This window comes from Neurospora crassa, linkage group VI (genome assembly GCF_000182925.2).
Source record: "Neurospora crassa OR74A linkage group VI, whole genome shotgun sequence".
NCBI classification, from domain to species: Eukaryota; Fungi; Ascomycota; class Sordariomycetes; order Sordariales; family Sordariaceae; genus Neurospora; species Neurospora crassa.
In genome coordinates, this window is record NC_026506.1 from 2,062,686 (window position 1) to 2,085,805 (window position 23,120).

At 52.1% G+C, this 23,120-nt stretch overlaps 5 protein-coding genes across 7 annotated transcripts; 3 read left to right on the forward strand and 2 right to left on the reverse strand.

Annotated features, from left to right (window-relative positions):
- The first annotated feature begins 622 nt into the window (after nucleotides 1-622).
- On the forward strand, nucleotides 623-4,567 carry NCU03892 (hypothetical protein). The gene is made up of 2 exons (XM_952438.3): nucleotides 623-1,875; nucleotides 1,927-4,567. Exons 1-2 carry the CDS (start codon nucleotides 909-911, stop codon nucleotides 4,089-4,091), a joined length of 3,132 nt encoding a protein of 1,043 aa, XP_957531.3. The 5' UTR covers nucleotides 623-908; the 3' UTR covers nucleotides 4,092-4,567.
- Nucleotides 4,568-6,706: 2,139 nt separating this feature from the next.
- NCU17107 (hypothetical protein) lies at nucleotides 6,707-7,471 on the reverse strand. Its single transcript, XM_011396790.1, has one exon. It carries the CDS (start codon nucleotides 7,184-7,186, stop codon nucleotides 6,848-6,850), a length of 339 nt encoding a protein of 112 aa, XP_011395092.1. The 5' UTR covers nucleotides 7,187-7,471; the 3' UTR covers nucleotides 6,707-6,847.
- A 3,403-nt stretch (nucleotides 7,472-10,874) lies between these two features.
- NCU03893 (short-chain dehydrogenase/reductase SDR) lies at nucleotides 10,875-13,101 on the forward strand. Its single transcript, XM_952439.3, has 2 exons — nucleotides 10,875-11,762; nucleotides 11,820-13,101. Exons 1-2 carry the CDS (start codon nucleotides 11,398-11,400, stop codon nucleotides 12,547-12,549), a joined length of 1,095 nt encoding a protein of 364 aa, XP_957532.1. The 5' UTR covers nucleotides 10,875-11,397; the 3' UTR covers nucleotides 12,550-13,101.
- An 897-nt stretch (nucleotides 13,102-13,998) lies between these two features.
- On the reverse strand, nucleotides 13,999-18,925 carry stk-4 (serine/threonine protein kinase-4). 3 transcript variants are annotated; one of them, XM_011396581.1, is made up of 5 exons: nucleotides 18,902-18,925; nucleotides 17,067-18,717; nucleotides 15,647-17,006; nucleotides 15,167-15,501; nucleotides 13,999-15,038 (listed from the first exon to the last, which is right to left on the reverse strand). In XM_011396581.1, exons 2-5 carry the CDS (start codon nucleotides 18,132-18,134, stop codon nucleotides 14,937-14,939), a joined length of 2,865 nt encoding a protein of 954 aa, XP_011394883.1. In that variant the 5' UTR covers nucleotides 18,135-18,717; nucleotides 18,902-18,925; the 3' UTR covers nucleotides 13,999-14,936. The 3 variants fall into 3 exon arrangements, with proteins under 3 accessions (XP_011394883.1, XP_011394884.1, XP_011394882.1); XM_011396582.1 differs by lacking the exon at nucleotides 18,902-18,925 and having other exon boundaries at nucleotides 17,067-17,977; nucleotides 18,237-18,794; XM_011396580.1 differs by lacking the exon at nucleotides 18,902-18,925 and having other exon boundaries at nucleotides 17,067-18,794.
- Nucleotides 18,926-19,052: 127 nt separating this feature from the next.
- On the forward strand, nucleotides 19,053-20,170 carry NCU03895 (hypothetical protein; the record flags this gene model as incomplete). Its single annotated transcript, XM_952441.1, has 3 exons — nucleotides 19,053-19,139; nucleotides 19,490-19,529; nucleotides 19,899-20,170. The coding sequence occupies 3 exons, from the start codon at nucleotides 19,053-19,055 to the stop codon at nucleotides 20,168-20,170; spliced, it is 399 nt and encodes a 132-aa protein (XP_957534.1).
- Nucleotides 20,171-23,120: the final 2,950 nt, after the last annotated feature.

A 23,120-nucleotide genomic window follows, 5' to 3' on the forward strand; every position in this document is an offset into this window, starting at 1 on the left:
AGAGTTTTAGAGAGACGGGAAGGTGCAGTGCTACATTTACCTTGATCACCGCTCCATTCCTCCTGTGAGGGAATGCATGTCGCAGAGGAAGGTGCTCTTGGGCATCAATGGCACCGATTCTGGGGTCATTCCTTCCCATAGAGGTAGTTACCTCAATCTAGACGTGCGAGACCACTGCAGCTTCAACGAAGTTCTGGCTGATAGAAGAACACTTCAGTTCAGTTCGCAAAACGGGCCCCCCAGTATATAGTATGATAAAGTCTTGATGTTTATATTGAGAGTTGATTAACTCGAGACATCCACTTTGGAGACTCCAGTGTCTCCTCGAGATCCATTGTTTTCTGTGCGAGTGTCATTGACCCATGTTGAGGAAGCACGTCCACTTGGAACGAAGCGACGCCGAAATATTTGGACGGTGTTCAGGTGTCTGTCAGTGAGAACCTTGGCGGCCAAGCAGATGGAGCTCCCCGTCGCGAGCAGAGCTGCTAATATGGCCCGAGCGCGATGTGCGTCAAGCGGGGCAAAGGTGTCTTGACATTGGCCAGTGCGCTGCAGGGAACGACCGTTAGCTCTCTGCGACAGTGGAAAAAACCGACGCCATGCCGTCAATCCCTCCCGCGATTTCAGAAAGTGGAAAGTTCGCAACCAAGGGCAGACCAGCCTCGCGTCTCAATCCCTGGACCATCGCGACGGTTTCATATTTTCGAATTCTATCCCAACATATCGAGACACCGACACGTGCATGCCAGCTACGAAATCCAATACCCCGATATCATTACGTTACATTCCACCCGAATTAAACAGTTTCCAATCGGCGCTCATCCCAACAATCGCAATCGCAATCGAAGCCTTCCTGGCTCTCCCTTGAAGCCCTCAGTGGGAGCCGTACTGCGGCTCGATCCTCCAGAATGGCTCCTCCGAAACCCCAACCCATGCCCGAGCATACTGTCGACCGTACGCCCGAATATGAAAAGTTTATCGAAGATCTGCGTGTCTTCCACGAGAAGCGCGGTACCAACTTCGACCCTGAACCCAAGATGGGCAACCTGACAGTCGACCTGCTCAAGCTCTTCAAGCACATTGTCGAACACGGCGGATACGATAAGGTCTCGGACGAGAAGCTCATGTGGCGGAAAATGTGCGAGGGTCTGGGTCTCATGAGGCACAATGCGCCTGCCGATGCTTATACTTTGAAACAAATATTCTACAAGAACTTGGCCGCCTACGAGATCAAGACGGTCCACAATAAGGAACCGCCTCCACCCGAGATTCTTGAGTTTACTACTGCCAAAGGAGGATCACTCCTAACTAGAACCCTTGAAAACTTTACCGCAAGGAGTTTGAAAGGTGATAAGGAAGATTCAGGCGACGACGGCACTCCGAGTAGGGAGCGGAGTACTGTTGACACTCCCAACTCAGCTCGCGCGTCCCGGGGTCTCAGAGAAGCGCCTGCGCCGAGGGTGATTTTCCATCCAGACACAAACTCGACGCGGCAAACACGACATGCCGGTTCTGCGCAACAACAATCCGCAGCCAATCCATCGTCCAACTCCAATCCACAAAACAACCAACAACCTCCGTCGCATTCGCAATCTCATTCCAGTACCCCCATACCCTCTCACGGCCCGCCTCACGCCCATCAGAACCGAGGAAGCGCGTCAGTTATGTACAACCCAGGTCCAGACCACAGTCACCACTTGGTGCAGAGTTACCAACCTGCGCCGCTGCAGCCGATGCAGCTGCGCATCGTCGACACGCCCACGAGCAATCCCGAGTTATTCAACAAGAGGCGGCGCCTTTTACGGCAACCTGGCCCACCTGGCGCTCCCGGTGCTCTCAGTACTTCGGCACTGGTACGCGCTGCCCTTCCACCAGGTAAGTCTTGTCGCGACCGCTCCCTTGGTCCCATATGCTCACCAGACGTAGGTAGCCTCGATGGCCCGAATATTTATGAGCGCTGTCTCCTAGCTCTTCGATCCGGTATCCGTGCTGAGCAGGCCTTTGGACTCAACCATCTTGTCAAGATTTCATTTGAGCGTGGTGATAAGTACAAGTTTGCTCAATTTAGTGGACTGGCCGAAGGGTTGACCGAGTTTGCCCTGGGCGTAGGCAGCCTGTTCTACAACATCGAATGGGTCATATCGAATGACCCTGATGTCGACGACGGCGACATCGGCGAGCTCGATGGTATTAACGGTACCTCGGATATCCTAGAACGCATTGCGGAGCTCAAGCGGAAAGACGTCCAAGACAACTTTCAGCCTTCAGAGTTTACCGACCACATGACACTTATTACCGAGGCCGTTCTCACCATTCGGAACATGGTGATGCTGCCGGATAACGCCTGGTTCATGGCGGATTACCCACCGATAAAGGATTTACTCTGCATCCTTCTTCACCTTCCAGACATGGATCTCACCGTGGAGCTCAAGCATTTTGCGCTGGACATTGCCGAACAAATTACACCCAACTTGGTGCTGGAATCCGACGATCCCTTGTATCAAACTTTGCTTGGCCAGCTCAAGTCTAACGACCGTGGCACAATTCTCACCGCTTTGCGAGCTATTGGTCGCATCTCAATGAACCACGCCACGGAAACCAACAAGCTTCACAATGTCCCGGTCTCTGTCTTACAAAACCTTATGGACTGGCTTTTACTCAACGACGACGAGCTGGTTGATGCCTGCCTTGACTTCCTATACCAGTATACTGCCGTTGTCCCTAACTTGGATACCTTGATTAAGGGTACCAACGCGGAGCACCTAGTCACCCATCTCGTCCGGCTGTTGTCTCACGGGGCTAAGCGCCACCACAAGGATATTGTTGTAAGCGAGGCCCGGATTGCGTACGACGCGCCTTCCGAGCAGGTCGTGTCTATTCCTCCCGATCTTCTCGAGCGCCTGTTGGCTATGGAAGAACCGGAGCGCACACACCAGTGGGTGCGATGCACATTCGAGGAAGATCCTGATGCACAGGTGACACAGATCGCAATCTGGCAAGCCTACAACGCAGCATTCCTCGAGCCGCTAAAACGTACTGGACGAAGCATGATAAACGCAGCTGAATTCATCAGAAACATTAGCTCTGTGTACCATACCGCTGGTGCGCAAGTATTCCGTGAACAGGGACCCACTGGGGAGGTTCAGAGCCGCTTCATTATTCGGGGAATCAGACCTCGTGCTTTCCCCATCAGTCCCGAAAACCGTGGCTACCTGGGCTGTCAATGGACACGACAGCCCACCAGCGACGAGCAGCAGCAACAACAACAGCAGCAACAGGTTGTTTGCGGTGCCTGGCATCTAACCACCGAATCGATGTGGAACCACATCCTCACACACCACCTCGGCGAAGCCCCCGGCACCGATAACAAATTCTCCAACAAAGAAGGCACTTACTCCTGCCACTGGGACAGCTGTCGCAGGTACCCGGCCCCGACCAAGCTCAAGCTGATGCAGCTTATGATGCACGTCAAGACCCACCTCAAGGCCGAAGAGGCTCGCCACAACGCCTTATACCCCACCCTGCAACCCTCCCCTACCCCTGCGGCTGGCGGCGCAACAGAGCCGTTCCCCGGTGGTGGTACTGGTGGCTTGACCACCCCCGGCGGCGGTCCTGTGCAGGTGGCGTCTTCGCCGAAGAGATCTAGGACGAGGGTGATCAAGCCAGCCGGCACTATTTCGCTGACGTTTGAGGAGACGGCCAGCGTGCGGGACGAGAGGAACCCGAACATGCCGCCGCAGGCGGCGGGGATCCCACTTAGCGCGGTGCTGATTTTGAGGAATATCGCCAGGAATGTCGTTAAGACCGACGCTGAGGAGCGGTTGAGGAAACAGAGTCGCAAGCGGTTGCGTACCGCTGGTGAGGATGATGGCGGTGATGATAGTGAGGGAAAGGAGGAGGAGGAGGGAGCGTCGGCGTGGGTATCGACATCATCATCATCATACCCTGGACTGGCGGTGTCGTCGGATGCGGGGTGGAACGAAAGGCTGTTCCGGCCTGTGATGCCGAGGCTCTGGGAGGTATTTTGCGACAACAGGCTGTTGGCGCCATATATTACCAGCTTGTTTAAGCTGCTGGAGCCTGTTGAGTAGGCCTGGCTACGCTCCCGTGGACTTGGTCTAGCCGATACTTTCTTGTCGTTTGGTGGCAGATAGATCTCTGTTACTTTGTCCTTGATGGGCAGTGAGACATCTAAAGACAGTAGCAGTGATGTGCATTGTTTTAGCTATTCATTCTACATGTCAGTGTTCATGGCTATTTTGGTTGTTGGAATGCCTTGGTCATTAATTGGTGTATGAGACAAAAGACCAAGATAGTGGCATCAAAGAAGAAAGCCTAGAAGGGGAGTTGAAAGTCCTGACTACCAACTGCGCTGCGCTATGAGGTTTATTGCTCTCTTTGCATTCAGGGCTCCATTTTTTTTTTATTCTCGTCGACCCAGCGGCGCCGATTCAAGAATTATCATGAATGAGAGGTTTTACACTACCGACACGAATTAACGAGTGGTTGAAGGCGACCAGGACTACCAAGTAGATACCCATCCAAGTCAAGATGTTCGGTTGACCAGTAATGATGTGGATGAGATATGTCACGAGGATACGATGCTGGGAAAATTTGATCAATGTTTTCAAGCTGTCATCATCTACGCAAAAAAGCTGTCCAGAATGAGTTGATGACATGGATTGGCGCAAGGTGAGGGAGTGAGGTTGAAAATGGGTGTCGAGGTAGGGATCGATGCGCAATGTTGCTGGGCAGCAAAAATACCTTGAGCTCAACCTATGAAAACAAAGAAGAAGAGAAGAAGAAGAAGAAGAAGAAGAAGAAGAAGAAGAAGAAGAAGAAGAAGAAGAAGAAGAAGAAGGAAAAAAAAAAAAAAAAAAAAAAAAAAAAAACAGGAAAACACAGAAAAATATAAAAAGGGGAATAAACTTCGTTGAAGCGGATACATGTAGATCTCTGTATGATATGACTCATTAGCATTGTACCTTAGTCCTACAACACTTGCGCTCGGTGGGTGAGAGAGGAATTGGATCAGTTGAAATACGCAGAGGTCAGTAACGAATGAGAGTAGAGGAATGAGCAATTGAAGCATCGAATGAAAACATCAAGTCCCTAAAGAGCTACGGTTATTGACAACCTTTTTGTCGTGAAAGTGACAAGCCGAAATTGCGATGACAATGCCAACCAAGCGTTATGCACCGGTTCACCGCTCACCGTTTTCGTTGTTGTACACTATGTTTGCGGCGGGCGGGTCCCTCAGCCCTACGGCAAGGTGCAACACCATCGTTCTAGGCTGTGTGCGCCAAAATCCACTTCACGATCTTCCTCTTTTTTTTTTTTTTTTCCTAAAAAAAAAAGGACCCACGTTTGCTGAGCGCTGGTAGGGCTGGGCATTCGGGTCGCGGATCTCGGGGCGGCGCGACTAGCCAAGTGAAAGCAGCCATTTCGCCTCCTTTCAGGGTCCGGGGGTAGCAACAAATCATCGTGAACTCCGTGCAAGGTTCGTGTGAGTGGAGGGGAGGAGCGGGAGAAGTGGACAGGTTTCGCGTGACGCGATTGGGAAATGGCACCTAACCCACAAAGCAAAATCATCGTGAACCCCAAATCGGGCCGGGACTTACCTTTTGACGTGTTTGGACCCCCTCCCCTCCCCTGAATCCAGCCTGGACCCGGAGAGGCGAAACGACACGAGACAAGACGAGCCGAGCCATACATACCAGTACTGCTGGCTGCCACCAAACGGCGCAATTTGTGATCGCCGCTCCCGCACCACATGCCCATCATGCAAGCGCGGGACCGACAGACAACTAGGATCGTGAACCATCCCATCCAATTTGTGCCAAGCATCGTGAAGCGAGGAAGGGCAAATCGGAAGGGGGTGGCCCGAGCGCGCCGTGCGGTGGCAGGGCCGTTACAATGGACTGGGCCGCTCCTCCTACGCGTCCAACAAGTGGCGAGTACCGTTTGAAGCTATCGTGAAGTGTTAGGGGCGCATGGCACTGGCGGTAAAGGGGCACTGCGTGCTATGTTTCACGATCTTTACGATTATCCTCCCCGGTTGCCCGACTGGTTGGGACCGACGATGGACTGCACGACATTCTCAAAAGCTGTGGCGACGATGCGGCTGAAAACAAAACGACGACATGCGATATCTTCCGATTCAGTACAGCGGAAGAGCACAAATAATGTTCGAAGCTGGAAGGTCAACAACAACAATTTAAATGGAGGAATCCAGCTATGCAACTCCGATGAGAAAAGAAACCACTTGGATGGAGCGAAGCCATCAACTGGTCGGGCGTCAACAATCAGGCAACAATTCCGAACGAGTCAACGACAATGATATCGCTGTTACAATGTCAAGCTTGTCTAGGCTCATCTGTATCTCGGAATGCCTTCATCAAGGTTACCGATGAAAACACCAACCGCCCTATGCGGCACTCCTCCAAGTATTCGGGCTTGTGCTTGCTCGAATTGCGGTAGGACATGTCATACCCAAGTGCGGAGGATGCAAGTTGGTCGCACTGCGGAATGGTCTCGACTTCCTTGGGTCTGCCAGCTGGAAGTTTGAACACGGATTCCATAGTGTACACTCGAAACTTCTGCCAACTCAAGTATCGAGGGAAGGCCATGCACGTGAAGCATCCGGTATCTGCCACTGACCGCAACGAATGCCAGCCGCCGCGTCATTGGCCATGAATGATGGAAGGAACCCGGTGTGGTACCTGGCATGATGATGGCTGTGAATTTTCCGATCGACAAGGCGGCGCATCTTTCTGCTGGAGACAGGAAAGTGCGGATTTGCTCCGGACGGCAAGAACGAGGATAGGGGCATACGTTCATCAACGTATCAGACCGTCATAAGATGCAACCGCCCGAGATTGGCTCTTTGAGTTTCGACTAGATATGCTCCCTTCTGGATACATATTCGGCGTGCCCGGTGTGTACACATCGACGCAGTAGTCTCGGTCCCAGTGGCATGAGACTGGTTTTGACTAGTGGTGCCGTCCAGCGGGAACTTTTTCGCCTTCGCCTCAACGTCAATCGATGCCGTTGCTTGTGGCACATGACCAGCAAGTTCTTCTCCCGTTTCGCGTCCGAAACTGGTCCCGTTACCCACATACACTAGTATGCATGGCGTAGTGATATCCAGGGGTTTCCAAGGTGATAGCCGTACGCGGTCAAACATGGGTATACACCAAAGTCCAGTATAAATCCTGGCTTTTGCAAGACCCTCTCTCTTTTGAAGGATCTCGGGCTGACGGAATTAGTTGCAAAAGCAGGGGTTTCTACTGTACTGTAGAGAGGGAGAGGCGTGTAGGTAAGGGTGGTATCCGGCTTTTGACCTTTGTGACGTCTATTTCGGTATTCCGGCATTGATCCGGCCGCTGTTGGTTGGCCACTTTTGACATCAGCAATAGCCCACAGGATCAGAGAAATTGACTATCATCAGGCTTGGGCGACGACATTCCGTAGTAGTCAAGACTCATGGCGCTGCCTGGCTTGCGTATTCTAGACTCGACAGCTGTGCCGCAATTGCGTAAGACGACGAGGTGGGAAAAGTGCTTGATACTAGTCTGGGAATAGAAACTGCTCGAAAAGCGGGGGCATGGATGACAGTTGTCGATGGCTGGGACTGCTGGAGAGAAACCCGAGACGTAACTTTTAGTTGAAGGTTCTGTTTGGCGAATGACTGCAAATTTGGTGACCCAGCGAGGCGTCCTTTCGAAACAATCTAACGCCCAACTGCGGATTGCAATCGGGACCTGGCTTGCTTAATTGTGCGTAGAAGGTACATCTTGCGTTGCTGGCATGAACAACTTGCAACTCCATTGGAAGGCACTGTCATTACTGCCCGTGCAAGGTACGTGGCAGGGTTTATGCAAATCCCAACGAAGGTTCATGATAGCGGTGAGCCCTAGTCTTCCTGTCGCGGCCAAAGGGTTATCGGACTAGGGATTTATATTTCTGCCGAAAAAAAAGAAGAAAAAAACAACAGAAGAAAAGGCCCCTTCGGATATCAAATTCCATGCGATTTAGCTACCTGTATTGTTGCTTGTACTAGCAAGGGAATGTGGGGTTTGGGCAGAGGAGGATATGAGCCTGATACTTAGTATGCCAACAGTGGACGGGATGTGGTGTAAAACCCGAAGCCAGCACAGGCGCCATAACTCGGTGGATTGAATCCAGATGTCGAAAAGTGCACCCCCGCTCTGACTAATTGTTCCTATTTCTTACCCCCCCTTGTCCCCCACGTCGGTACGTAGGTACTTTAGCCAGAAGTACAGAGCAACTCTAACAGGGAACGTAGACTAGGTACGTAACCCCCCGAGCACCCCAAAATCTTCCGTTAGTTGCGCGCCTGCAAGCTCGACAGATTTGGAGCTAGAGAATCATGGGGGGCGGGATGGGGGCTCGCAGTCGTCGGGTTTCCAAACCCCGGCCGTAGAAGCAACCTCTATAAAAGTGCACCGAACAGTCAAAACTTGGGCGGCCTTCCATCTTTGTTTTTCATCATCAAATGAAGAAGCCGCGAGTGACAACTCGCTGAGCTGTGGCTAACGACCTGTCATGCTGTTATGGACAACAGCACCGTGACAAAGCTACCTCGGACGATAAAGTCACCTACAAGGCATCAAGACCAAGCTACCCTGACCGGAAACCGGCATCAAAATTGGTCTAGTGTAGGAGTAGTGAAGAGCGGTAAAATCTCCCATTTCCACTCAGGCGACTATATAAGTGCCACAGCGGAGTGGATGAGGATCAGGATCTCATGAGTGTTACCGTTTCGGGTTAGATCACTGGACCACCGTGGAGAAGTGAGGCCATCGCTCGATTGTTAAGACCTAGGGAACCTGACCTCATCTGCTCGCCCACACAGCTCCAGTATTTCTTGTCTAGTGTTTTGGGGCGTGGACCCGTCGATATTCGCGAACAATCAGCCTAATCAAATATCCATGTTTCCATTCATGAGGGCAGTCGTGTCGGCTAGAGAAGGAAACGAACGAGTTGATGGGTTGAAGCGTACTTAGACATGCCCGTTGGATAGTGTACACTGTAGCACTCGGTCGAAACAGAGTTTGAAGATCCATATACACTACATGGATTGGGGCTGAAAATGCTACTCGTCTAGGCTAGAAACGCCTCGCAACCCAGGCTTCGCCTTCTACTATTAGGTTAATTCGCGAAACGGAGTTAGGACTTCGGGTGCACGCCAAAGTACCGAAAGTGAGACCAAGCTCACGTCACGTGCTGAGCACCTATCAGGGACACCGAGAGAATTAAGGTTTTTCCTTGCCACTCGCAAAAACTGTACGCGACGTTTTTATGTCTGTATCAAGTGTGTACGGTACCACTACGCTGGGGGATTTCGCAAACTGAACCCCGCCACACCCTAGGCAAGGCCTGGAGGCAGGAGGCGCTTCTTCTAACCCAGATGAGTACTAAGGTACTACCTAGGTAATGTACGTGTTTAGTGTATAGACTAGTTACGCAATATGTACACTACTGTATGTAGAGGAGTGCCAGCCTTGCACGACGGTCAAGAGGGACCCGTTCAACCCCACAGTTTCGTACCCCTCCCCCACTCTTGTCCCTCCGGCTCACTCCCGGTCATCGCTAAGACCAAAATGAACTCCAATTCTCCAAAAAAAGCATAAGATCCCAACGAAATAGAACACCCGCGGCACCACAATCAGCGCGCTATCGAGAAGGTCTTGGGTTTCCAGGCACGCTGCACAATCAGGCATTCTTCGGTAAAAACTGTGATGGTCTTGTGACCTGTCGCGTACGATCCTAATTTTCGGATCCCCCCGATCCTAGGAGGCTTCCACCAGCTTCCGTCGAGCTTTTGCCTGGGAGTTGTCTCACCGCTAGCCAGCAACCTGTCCTCCTGTCACTGTGTTCTGGTATCCCAGGCACTTCCTCAGACTACTTGTACTCGATGCAAATAGAGAAGAAGCGGCGTAGAAGCTTATCGTCTACCGACCTGAGGTAGTTAGTCTCTAGAGCAATTCAAGTCCATCCGCTCCGGCACAAATCACATAGTCGGTATGTATGTGTTATGTCTATGTAGTCACCTGTGGGCTCCATTCGTCCAAACTCCCACCATACCACCTAGAGGTATCTGTTGTGCGTCTTACTCTGCATAGAATAAACAATGATAGTAGTGATGGTGATGCTTGGGCTAGATGCGGGGGAGAAGCCGACTGGGATATCCGCGGCTACCGACTACCGTTCCTTTACTTTTGAGCGGGTGTGAATACCTCAACTCCCCATGTTGCTGCATTCCCGCGTCAAGCCCGTTGACCTAAAGGTATCAGAGTGAAAATTGTTCTTGTCAGTCGACCAGCTTGTAAGTTTAGTGTACTAACATGACAGTGCAGTGTAGTGTACCAACAGAGCTAGAGGGTTGCTCTTCTTTGACGGTTTCTCCTTCTCAGTCGCGGCAAGTAAGAGGTACCTACATCTAGGTAGTTATCATTTTTAGTCTCCATCGGGTTTAGGTACGTATGTCCCTTGGAGTCTGAAGAGGGTGGGTCGGTGTTGCGGCATGATTCAGTTCACCGTCGATCCCCGACCCTTTGATAGCCGTTCTCGCAACAACAAACATCATTCAGCTTCGAAACTAAACCCTTGGTTGTGTTGTACACAGCAGATTGGAGAAGGATCCAGACCGACGTTTAGCTTCGGAGGTTCGCAAAGGGTTCAAACTAGTGGAAGAGCTCAGCAGCAGTGCTGCCACATAGAACCACAGCATCTCCAAATGTGACTGGGCGCACTGACGATCGACAGAGAATAGACAAGTGCAGCAACCCAAACGCACCAGCAAAAACTAGCACAAGAAGATCTCGACTCGCCTCCGCCCCTCCCCTCCCCCTCCCCTCCCCTTCTCTCCCGCTCCTGGGATTGCTTGGCTTCCGTCCCCTGGCCCTTGTCATACCCTTGCAGGCTTCCCCATCCGTTACCAATCCGTTACCCATATTTACGAGAATTACCCATCCATCCTTGGCCACCACCACCTGGCATAGAGACCCGCCTGGACTTTGCCTCATCCCGTCTCCGGTTTTCCTAGTGTTTTGGGCTTCACGTATCCGTCACAACTCCTATCCATCCATCTCCGCCCTTCAGGCGACGTCTTTCCGTTTTAAAAGACTCCAAGCTCCCTCCTCTCTTGCTCTCTCCTCTTGCTTCTTGATCAAACAATTTTGTTGTCGCTATTGAGGAGCCCTGGTCCCTTTGTCAAACGACCCCTTCACCCACTGGTCATTCACTTTGATACCCAAACCTCCATCCCGTCTTCCGCTCCTGCAGCGTTGTTCTCCTGTTCTTGTCTGTTTGTTCGAGAACCCTGGAAACTCCTCCAGTCCACTTTCCGTCATCATTCCACAAACTACCAAAATGGCCGCCGCTACTCGCTCCGTCCGCATGGCCTCGCGCCTCACCTCCTTCTCCCGCCCTTCGGCTCTTTTTGCCCAGAGGGCCTCGGTTGCCCAACGCGCCGCCTTCTCGGTTTCCACTCGCAACCTCAAGTCTGAGGTCGTGAAGGAGACAGAGGTTCCCGTCTCTATCTACTCTGGCGACGCAAAGGGCGCCGCCTCCTCCAATACTGGTGATCACTTCAGCATTCCCGTAAAGCCTCGCCAGCAGGTTGCGGAGAGCGAGCCCGATGACCACGTGCAGCCCTTGGAGGATAAGGTCTATCGTCAGATGCCTCGCACTCTTCAAAAGATGAGCGTCATGGGCAAGGTTATTATCATTACTGGGTGAGCTTCTTTTGTCTCCGGATCACCATTTTAGATCAACTGCTAACACATCATCAGCGGTGCCCGTGGTCTCGGTAACTACATGGCTCGCGCTTGCGCTGAGGCTGGTGCCAAGGCCATTGTTATTTTCGATGCCAACCAGGACCTCGGCGACGAGTCTGCTGCTGAGCTTCACCAAAAGACTGGTCTTCCCGTCTCATTCTTCAAGGTAGATGTTCGTGATGGCAGCGCCATCAACGCTGCCGTCCAGAACGTTGTTGACCTCTATGGCGCTCCCGACGTTCTGGTTAACTCGGCCGGCATCGCCGACTCGAACATTCCTGCCGAGAAGTACGATGCTGCCATGTTCCGTCGTCTCATTGACATCAACCTCAACGGCTCTTTCCTGATGTCCCAGGCCGTCGGCCGCGCCATGATGGCCGCTGGCAAACCCGGCTCCATTATCCTTGTTGCCTCGATGTCCGGCACCATCGTCAACTACCCTCAGGAGCAGTCGTGCTACAACGCCTCTAAGGCTGGTGTCATTCAGCTCGGCAAGTCTCTTGCTGCCGAGTGGGCCAAGTACAACATCCGTGTTAACTGCATTTCCCCCGGTTACATGGATACCGCCCTGAATAAGGTCCCTGCCCTTGACGCCCAAAAGAAGATCTGGAAGTCGCTGACTCCCCAGGAGCGTTTGGGCGCCGTTGACGATCTCAACGGCCTCTGCGTCTTCCTTGCGTCTGACGCTTCCAGCTTCATGACCGGCTCCAATGTCATCATTGACGGTGGTTACACCCTTTACTAAGCTGGTCGTCTATGGGATTTTTGGCCTGGGGGAATACCTTGAAGACGGACTTTTTTTTTCCGGCTTTGACACCCCATGACTGATCGCGCATGGAACTTCGAGCTCCTGCACACATAAAAGAGTCGCGGATGGATTTCAGTTTTCATGACAAAAGGACGAAGCCTTTTTCTGATTTTGTTGGATCTTTCACAGTTGGCATGGCGGCTTTTCTTTTCATCTCTACTAGACGGACAACAGGGGTTTCTCGCTTTTGTTTCAGCGCAGCGGATTTGGCTTGCTGAGAATTTTCGAGACGAAAAGACACAGGAAAGACGGGACGGCGTTTGGGGACATGTATAAATGATTTACCTTTTATTTTTTCTACGGCGATGTCTCCTCGAGTTGCTCTGCTTTGCCTTTGACGCTCAAAGAAAGTCATGACGAAAACGGGGCTGAACGGGGAAAGGGCTTTTACATAATTGAATCGAGCATAATCTCTTTCGATCAGAGCTAGACGATACGATTCTTGGCATCAGCATTGATGATTGCTTATTCAACGTGATATGTTACTGCGTGAAGCCGTCCCCATCCCACAACCGCGTTACATACACGAGCCACGAGAATCAGGGTTGCTAAACACCGCCATCATTTGATGGTAGGCAGCTTGAATACGACACACTACCAAGGACTTGATCCAAACTAACGAGCACAGGTACAACTCTTCTTTTGAATCGTGTTCCTGTGGCTCTTTTCTTTGAGTTACTAATAGGTAGGTGCTCCTTTCATGCTCTCCATCGATCATGACGTCACAAAGTGGATCTTGCCAGACGATGTGGTCCATGGACCCTGACCTCAAGAAGTCGAACGGAGAGCGGAAGGAGGAGGAAACTAAAAGACCAGGGGGCCGGGGGGACTGAGTTTGACTATGCGTACACCACACGGGGCATGTACATAGTTACCCAAAAGACTATTACTGATCTCGAGTTAATAATGGTGATTGTGGAGAGTTGGATGGGGATTGGGTGTATGTGCTGTATACTGATGATACTGGCTAATGGGTTCACTGCCATTGAATGCTTTGTGTGGTATTCTGTGATATCGTAACGGGATGGCATTGGAAAATCGAAAAGGAAGCGGTGTACTGCGGCCTGGAGGGGTTTTCAACTTTGGAGAAGGATTGAACGGAGGGAAAGAAGGGAGGTTACTAGGGTGTGAGAGCGAGCAGACTTGAGAAGTTCTGTGTTGTGGTTGGTGATGATGACTTTGACCGAGATCTGGAGTCCCGGTGTTGACTTGACTGGAATTCTTCGTCTTCTTCCTTTTTTTTTTTTTTTTTCTTCCGGCTTGTGGGATGCAGCTTGCATCGAGGAGCTTCTGTTGGTGGCATACCTTTGTCGGGGTTCCTCAGAAGTCAAAAGCAACGCTCTTTAATTTGACACATCATGAATGTCGCATCGAGAGGAAACGGGTATAAGGGTCAAGTCTCTCAACGTCCACTTCAAGTAATACTTCTGTATTCTCCAGCCCAGCCATCGTTCATGTCTCCCTCATCCCGTTCCAAGCGTGCACTTTGTCCCTGACGTCCTTTCCCTGCCAGTGTGAGAAACGCCAACAACGTCCCTACCTGATAAACACACTGTGAGCCCTTGAAGTGAAAATCTGGCCCCATCCATCTTGGTGCAGCAGTTCAAATTCTTCGTCCATGTTGTATAGTTGCCATAAATATCATCCGTAACCAAGAAAAAAAGATGTTCCGCCTCTTGACAATTCCCAGTTTCCCAACCCGAATTCCGTAATAACCCGTAAAGAAGGCAAAGACTTCAGTTACCTGTGTATCTCGAAAGGCCGTTGCCGTATCGAGGAAACCAGCAAACATAAAACATCCGTCGCGCTCCGGCTCGCTGTGCTATGCCTACTTCGCTGTGATTTCGGCTTGTTTGCTTGCATACTTTGCATTTCGTATTCCGCTCGCTGTGCAACGGTTCGTTTTTTCCTCCTGTGTAGAGGTGTGTATACGTGTGTGCTCCGGGTTCGCTTCGCTCGTTGGGGCAGAATATCCTTCGTTCGTGAACAAAGATAAAGAAAAAGTCCTAGAAGAATTGGCGTTTAAGGATCGAAGTACATATGTTATGTGTCGGGTACCCACAGATATCTCGAACCAAGAAAGAAATTCCAGCAGATGCAAAATCAAGACCTGACCGGCCACGTAAAGGTAGAGATAGGGTTGATAACCACACCTAATCCACAAATCTCTGCTGCAGAAGAGAATTGCTTTAGAACCCAGAAGGGGAAAAAAAAAAAAGAAAAAAAAATTAAAGAACAAAAAGGGGGATGTGAAACAATAACGCTCCAGGGGAATATCTCTCGTGCGTGCGTGTACAGCACAGAACGCCTAGAAGAATCATACACTACTGCCCTTTACGGGCCTTCTCTTGGGCTCGGGCTTCCCTTGCTGCTCGGACAAGGGGCGCCAGTGTTGATAGGTCGACGCACTTGTTCATGAAGTCGTGCTGTTACAAGAGTTAGCTCGGTGCCCGGCGGAAATATCACCATCTCCTTGAGCCTGGTAGCGTAACGTAGCAGGTGAAGAGCCGCAAACAGAGGGCCATTCAAAATGCAGGGGCGAACCAAGACTTACCCTTAGTAGATCATGAGCGCTGGCCCTCTTCTCCGGGTCCACCTTGAGGGCAAAGTAGAGGAAGTCGCGGAAAACTGGTGAGAGTGACTGCTCATCCTTGATGTGCGGCGTGCCGTTGGTCGCAATGAGCCAAAGCGCTCGAAGAGGCGACTCGGTCAGGTAGGGAGGCTCTCCTTCAATCATCTCGATGGCCATGATGCCCAATGACCAGATATCCACCTTGCGGCCGTACTCTTTACGTGTCACAACCTCGGGCGCCATCCAATAAGGCGTGCCGACCATTGTCGTACGCTTACTTTGAGCTTCGTTGATTGTAGCACAGAATCCAAAATCGGCTATGGTGGAAGAACAAGGGTTAGAATCGGGTCACAGCACCAGATGGGCGTTGGGGGTTGAAGATGGTGGGAAAATGAACAGGAAAATGCTCAAAAAGTTTGAACTTTCGGAGACTGCCCAAAAAGCCCGAAGGGGAAAACTTACTGAGCTTGATATTGCCTTCCATGCTAAGGAGAATGTTGTCTGACTTGATATCTCTGTGTATGACGCCCTTGGAGTGCAGATGTTGAAGGCCTCTGAGGGTTTCTCGGCAAACTGACGCGATCTGCCCTTCAGTCATGATGTTGAACGTGACAACATCCGTCAAGCTACCACCCTCCATGTATTCCATGACTACCCACAATTCCCCAGCACATAGGTAACTGTCAATAAAGTTGACAATATTGGGGTGTGAGCTCTCCTTCATAACCAAAATCTCATTGATGATGAGATCCTTCTTTGGCTGTTGCTCAAGGTTCATCTGCTTGATAGCCACCAGCCTGTTGCTTCCCCTTTCATGGCCAGTATACACACCACCAGAGGCACCCTGACCAATTTTGGTAAACCCACGATAAATCTCTCTCGGATCCCCGTCGGAGCATATCCTCTTTAGGGAAGCCACGACATCAATCGCGTTACTTTGCCGCGGTCTGTGACGGGGTCTCGCGCTAGCTTGGGGAGCCGCCCCCTGAGTCTGTGGCATACGAGGAGCCCCATTGATGTCTGGCTGCCGGGGGTGTTGGTGTTGTGAGGTGGGCGGAGTTGGTTGTTGTCTCTTGCTTGCAGCTCGGCTCAGTTGACCGCTCATTGCTGCCTGGGCTTGGGCCATGGCCTGTTCTTGCTGGTGTTGCAACAATTGCTGCTGATAAGCCGCAGTCTGGTTCGCCGTGGCGATCGGATGCAGTGGGGACGCCTGCACGGGAGAGAACGGGGCAGCGCCGTTTGTCCGGGAATTCGATCTGGACCTGTTCCTGTGCTCCTCCTGGTACATATGCTGGACATTATCCTTGGGAGGGAGGTACGGCATCGGAGCCTCATCACCGGGCGGTGGCATGCCAATTCCTGAATCCTTGGCTGGCAATGAGGCTGGCGGCACCAGCGGTCGTGTGGATATTGCTGGTGGCTTCGGTGCCGGTCTGCTGGGGATCAAGTTGATATCCTTTGCTGGAAGAGGGCCAGGGCCCTTGGGAACCGGCGGCGGCGCACGGGGGTTCTCAAAGCTGCCCTCATGACCAACTTGAGGAAACCTAGGACTAGCGGGTGGACTAATCATTGGCGACATGGGACCATGAGCGTAGCCAACGCCTGTTTGCAGTACGAGCGGAGCGGTGCCGGTCACGGGCGGGCTGCGAAAATCTGTCGCTCGTGCATCGTGGAACTTCTCTAGCTGTTGATCTTCCTGTGGCTTCTCGGTTGTCTCCTTGTAAAATGTGAGGACATCGACCAGTATTTGTGGGTGTTCTCTTCTGTCCTTCTCAGTGATTCCACTCTCGCTTATCAAACGCTGCCACTCTTTTGGCAAACCCTATCAACGTATTAGTCCATCCATAACATTCAGACTAGTTGACATGGCATGGCAACATACCGTGAACTGGCCAGTATTGCTATCATATCCGACGTGTGTGACGTGAACGGGGTTCTCTGGCGCCGAAATCAATGGCTTTTTCGGAGACCCAACTAAGCTGTTCATGAAGCCGGAGAAGCCCGACTTCTTCCTTAGCATACCGGGCACCCTGGACTCTTTACCATCACCGGAGTGTCTCTTGTTACTCGAAGAGCTGCTCTCTGACTTGGACGGCTTTTCGCTTGGCGGAAGTTGTTCAGCCGACGAGAAACTCGCCGAGTGGCGGAATGAAGATGCGCCCATGGTCTTGTTTGATATGGTGGATTTGGGCGACTTTGACGGTTTTGAAGATCTCGCAGCCTTGGAGTCCGTGTTTGAGCGCGATAGAGCAGGCGGGGGAGGAGGAGGAGGAGGAGCGACACGACGAGGAGAAATGTTGTTGGAGTGCGCAATCGTGGTCGTGGACGTGGGCGCGGGCGCGGCTGATAATTTTGTTGCCTCGATTCGACTGAGAATGGCGTTGCCGTCGAATGGAGCGCCAATCAGTTCATCCGTGGATAATTTGTTTTGATCGAAGGATCCAATGCAGGAGTCTAGTGGGTCGTACTGCTTGGATGTGTCCTTGTTCCTGGAGCTAGTAACGGTGGTGCTGGCAACAGCGCTGGGATAAGGCGGCGATTGAGTTTGGGGTTGCGACGATGAGGCCGGCGAGAGGATAAAGCGGTTGGTTGGTATTGTCTGCGTCGGATTGTAAGGGCGATTTGCGGATTGAGAGCGAGTGGTGTGGGAGCGTGGCAGAGAGAGGTCGCTGGCTTTGGTGTGGGCGGGCGCGTTTGAAGGGACGGAGACTGGGACGGATACGGTCCTGGCCAGAGATGGGCTTTGGTTGCAGTTGGGGCCCTGGCGCAGGCTGGAGGCGCTCCGTTTGCTGTCTAGAGATTGGGCGTCAATACGGAGCGATTCGACATTGAAAGAGGAGCTAGTGCGGTGATTTGCGGATGGCGGGCGTTGCTTCTTTGTGAGTCTTTTGCGACTATGCGAAGTGGAGGAGGACGAGGTGGGCGAGAGGAGGGAGAGCTGGCCGTCCATGGTCACTGCGAGAGAAACCCAACCCTAGCGTAGGGAAGGGCACGAGGGCTACGAGATGGGGTAACTAAGAATAAGAAAAGACAAGGAAGATGTTCAACGTACGGTACTGGCGGACGGTTTGGCTGGGGGCCGGGTCAACCAAAAGAAGGCGAGACTTGGGAGAAGAGACGGGAATTGGGGGGGTGGCAGCAGTTATTGAGGCGGGCGGGATAAGTTGGCAGGCCAGAATCACAGACACAGAACGGACAAGAGCAAAAAAGTCGACAATTGAAGGGGGACGGGATCCTGGAAGCTTGATGCCGGTCGAAAATTGCGCTTTGGTTTGTGGTGGGATTGTGTACAAGTTGAAGGTACAAGGTAGGAAAAAAAGACAGACCCCGGACCGCCGGCGATGCTGGGTTTGGCGGGGACTGGGTACGTTGAAGAAGGGGTGATGCTTTCTGTTGTTACTGCTGTGTGGGAACTCGGACTAGGCTGGCGCTTTTCACTTTTCCGCTTGTTTTCTCTAGACTATTTGAATGACGATTTATTTTTGATGGATCTCGAAGCTTTTTAGTATGCTTATCAGAAGGTCAGGGTCCGGCTACCTTTTGAGAGTGGTGAGCAGACGTTAGCTTGTGGACGGCACCCAATTGATGATTGAGCAGGGCAAGGTCGGGCATAGTCCAAGCAGTATGGTGCTGGTGCTACAAGTGCGCAGACTGGAGAGGGATTGGATGACTTGGATAAAGTGGGTGACTGGTTGGGCGGCGCGGGGGATTGCTTGCTTTGGGCAGGGTGTGTCCAATGGTGGTCCAACTTTGTACGAGTCGGTGTCGATGTGTGGCCGTTGACAGTTTGTGGGTTGTCGAATTTTACGAATCTCGTCAAACTCGTTATCGACTTATTGTTGGCCGGGCTCAAATGAGTGAACCCAAGATGGCGGACGGGTGTCGGCTATGCGCGGCGATGCTGCTGCTGCTCCTGCTACTGCTGGGCTGCTACTGCTGGGCTGCTACTGCTGCTGTCGTCTGAAGTTGTCTGGCTGTCGTCCGGTGTTGCTGACGGTCGGACGGCGGGCGGGGCGGGGACACTCGGCCTGCAGATGCCAAATGAGAATTGGAGACAAGGAAGCCCGGACGCAAAGTTCAGGGAAGCATACTATGATTGAGGTTGTGTCGGTCTTAGGTCTACCTATTCCCTTCGAATGCTTCGTGACTGCTGTCGGGCGGCTGTTGCTTGCTGCATCTGCACACTGCACCGCACAACAAGAGGGCAGCACATGCACTTTTCGGCTTCTAGACAGACAGCGGGAGTGTGTCCGGCCTTCTGGGAAGCAACTGAAGTCTACACTACACTACACTACCTACCTCTAGTTCTACATCTCAGTCCCGTCCCCTCTGCCAGACAGGGCAGGTGGGGACGGGTGGGGGACGGGAGAGTGGGACTACCTAGACTGCCTGGTGCAGTGCCATTGCAGTTGAAGAGAGCCACTTTCGACCACTGCTGCCACTGCTACCACTACAACACCACGAAAAGGCGCCTGTGAGAGGCTTCAAGTTCCATCAGTTCACCTGCCCACTTTTTTGTTCAACCGCCGGCGGCAACGGAACGGCGATGGCGGGGACACTCTGCACGGGAGACTGACAGGGACCAGGGCGCCACCACCTCTTCAACCTTTTCCCCTCGTTTCCTCTTGACTTTGGCATCATGTCGTCGAGGTTGCTTCCAACACCCGCTCTGGACCTTGCTTGACGCCGTCAGCTTGATTCGATTCCAATGTAGACGTCAACTCGAGGGCATTCCAGGTTCCGATCCTGATCTGGCCTGGCATCTTGGAGAACGAGTCTGCGTGCAACCTCTGCGGTGTTCTGTGGTCTCTGTTCGACAGTCAGTACAGTACCTCTATCTACATACAACACAGCCGCAATCTCTGCTTGCCCGCGTCAATCACGGCCGGGACAACCCCTCCTCCTGCGCACAGTGAGGTGGGAGGTGCTCATGCTCCTCGCGTGTTCAAGCTCGGCGCGATAGGACCGTGCTATGTATTCGCATAATTGAACTTTTTGAAAACGGGAAACCATTTCGTATCGACACATCGCCATCACGCTCATCAGCCAAGATTTAGCCCCTCGGTACGTATCAGATACGGGGCAGCTTCTCGGCAACCGTGATTAAATGCCCCGGGCTTGTGGGGTAGATATGGCCAAACGGGCGGAGTCGAAACGCCCGTCTTGGTCCTTGGATTTCCGCGTCCCATTCCCTGGCGTTTGGCGTCCACTCGTTTTTCTTGCCTCTGTGGCCCGGCCAGTGCGTCATGTCTGGGACGACTGGGGCGCACCGGCTTGAAGCGATGAGCGTTGTGAAAACCAAAGGCCGGCCGGCCTGTGGGGCCGCAGCAGGCCTTCCGCGCGCGAAATGTTGTCCTTAAGGAGTTGATCAACTTCCTTCGATATCGAGACTCAGCAGTCCTTGGACAAGCGCTCCTGGCCTGGCCCTGTAGTGTCTGCACTCTGCAGTGAGCCTTGTGTTTCGCAAGATTGTGGGACACGGTCTGTGGTATGCGGATGGGTTTGACAGCCCAGCAAACGCCGGCTCCTGCTTCGCCGTATAGCTACGTACAGTTCGTCGTGAATGCCACTCATTTGCTACCGATTGGCCGCCAGATGTGAACGGCAGGCTAGTCACTCACGCTCTCCAGATCCCTATTCCATGTAATTGGGAATAGCGCCAGGTTTCGTGATGCGATCTATCCAGGCTAGTCGTGTGAGAGGTTAAGCCAGCAACTCAAGCAAGACGGTGATGATTTTCTGGTTTGGGCAACCACATTATGAGGCCCCGTGGTCGCCTTCTTGTCAACTTGTTGCGCTCGGACGTTGGACAATGCATGCTGGATCACAAAGCCGCTCTTTGCTAACAGCTTGTCTGCTACTGCTTATGCGTTGAACTACACACCACCTCAGCTTGAGGAGATTGGAATACCGCAAGGTTGACGGCGAATCATGCCTTAAATGGTAGGTATCCGACGAAACTGTTTGAGAGAACGCTGCGGAGGACGGCAATACTACGAGAACTTGATAGAAATGGTTAGCGCCTCGCACTTTGAAAACACCAGAGCCTCCATAACAAGATCGGCTTCGTCTTACGCTTTCTAGCGGGCAAGTTGACCACGCACCCACCACTGCACCCAGCCAGCCATACAGAATTCTTTGATTGCACAACAAACGAACAAAACCTCCACGTACAAGTAAGCCAACATATAAGCACGATCCAAAGCTTGTCTGTGTGTGTCTCCTCGGTGAAACGAGGTTTCTCCTTCTCTCCTTCTCCAAAACCTTGTTGGCAGATGAAATCTGGACGCGGTGACAGGTCTCATCATGAGGTGCACAATGCCGTAGGCGCAACTCGCTATACGAGTCTTTGCCGTTTTCTGTCACCCTTCTATCGAAGAGCAAAGGGAGACGAGCATATTTTACAGCAGCCGTAGCTAAGCAAGAGAGAGACAACCCGACAGCCTACTAGTCCATGGAGCGCCAAGTTTATACAATACCTCGTTTTGCGAATCGTCACCATTCGCAACACACGTTCAGCCAGATACTCATCGACAAGGCTTGTTGTTAGATCCACTCATCTTTCAAGACAGTCATTGAGGATGTACCTGCTTCATTCACAGTAAGTAGGTAACTACCTGAGCCTGTGTCTTTAGCCTAGCACCTATCGCGCTTGTCATGCAGATACCACCTCGAGCCCGAACGGCATGTGTGCTGCAACTGTCGGTGTGGTACCTACGCAAAAGGCGTTTCTGCAGGGTGCTTGTAGGTAGGTTGATATGCCTACATACTGTACGTAGGTACCTTTTTCTGTAGGACCTATGTCGAGCTCCATGCTTGGGATACCACGATGCCATGGATGGCCCTTCTTCTGCCGAGGACTCTGGACCTCGCTCACTGGACACCTTTCGTCTCTATATACCTACACTACACGAGCCGCATCTAAGATCGGGACCATTCGCCTCCTGCGTGCGGAAACAGACCCGGCACCCTTTTTGCCGTGCCGCGCACCATGCATCTGGGCTTGTCTTCCAGAAACCTGACAGAAGCCTGCTTCGATCGATATGAACAAGGGATCGCGGACGAGAAGATTGCAGGAGGCGTGATAATCCCCGAGAACCTCATCCCTGGCTAAGTTCGTCTCCGGCCTTGACTTTTACAACGATAATCCGACATCAAAGCCGACTCAAGGGGTCGTGTTATACTTCAATCATTGCCTAAACATGCTATTTCCTCGGGCCTGCCGAGACGGTCTTTATCTTCTCGTTCTCTCAGGCCCCCGCCCCTACCGAAGAATGCCCGCCCGTGAAGATCCTCAAAGATACCGTCCAGGGTAACCATCTACATCGGACTGTGCACCGGAACTTTTCACTCAATGGTGCGTCCAAAACACTCATGCCAGATGCAAATATACATATCATGTTCCTCCGCCATGGCGGACTCGGGAAGCATGTTGTACCTGCAGGAGCCATGATTTGGACTTGCACCGTTCCTTTGATTGAATCAGTGCAAGCTACCTAGGTACTCGGGATGAAAACGACAAGCCGGGGAAGGAGGGGGGCCTGTGTCCTGGATAGGTACACAGAAAAGCAAACCATCGCCGACTTAAAGCTACAAGATACGCAAACTCTGCGCCAGTCAACATGAAGCGATACGTTTTTGTCAAACGTTGTCATAATAACTTTGAGACCTCGTTCCATACAACACTTTCGAGTCGGCGTGCCTAGGCATGCATACGCCCATTCACAAGGCGAATGTGCACACCCGGGTGCTCGCCTACTGCAGTCTCATCTCGCACGTTAACTCGAATACCAAGTCGAAGTTCTCTTAGTCATCTCGGTTCTCACCTTATCTTAACTGCGAGCCGGCGAGGATATCTCTGATGATTGGGCCCAGTTGGACGGGCAAGCGCGGGATGTTTTATATCAAACCAGCCACCTGCAGAGTCGGCATCCCC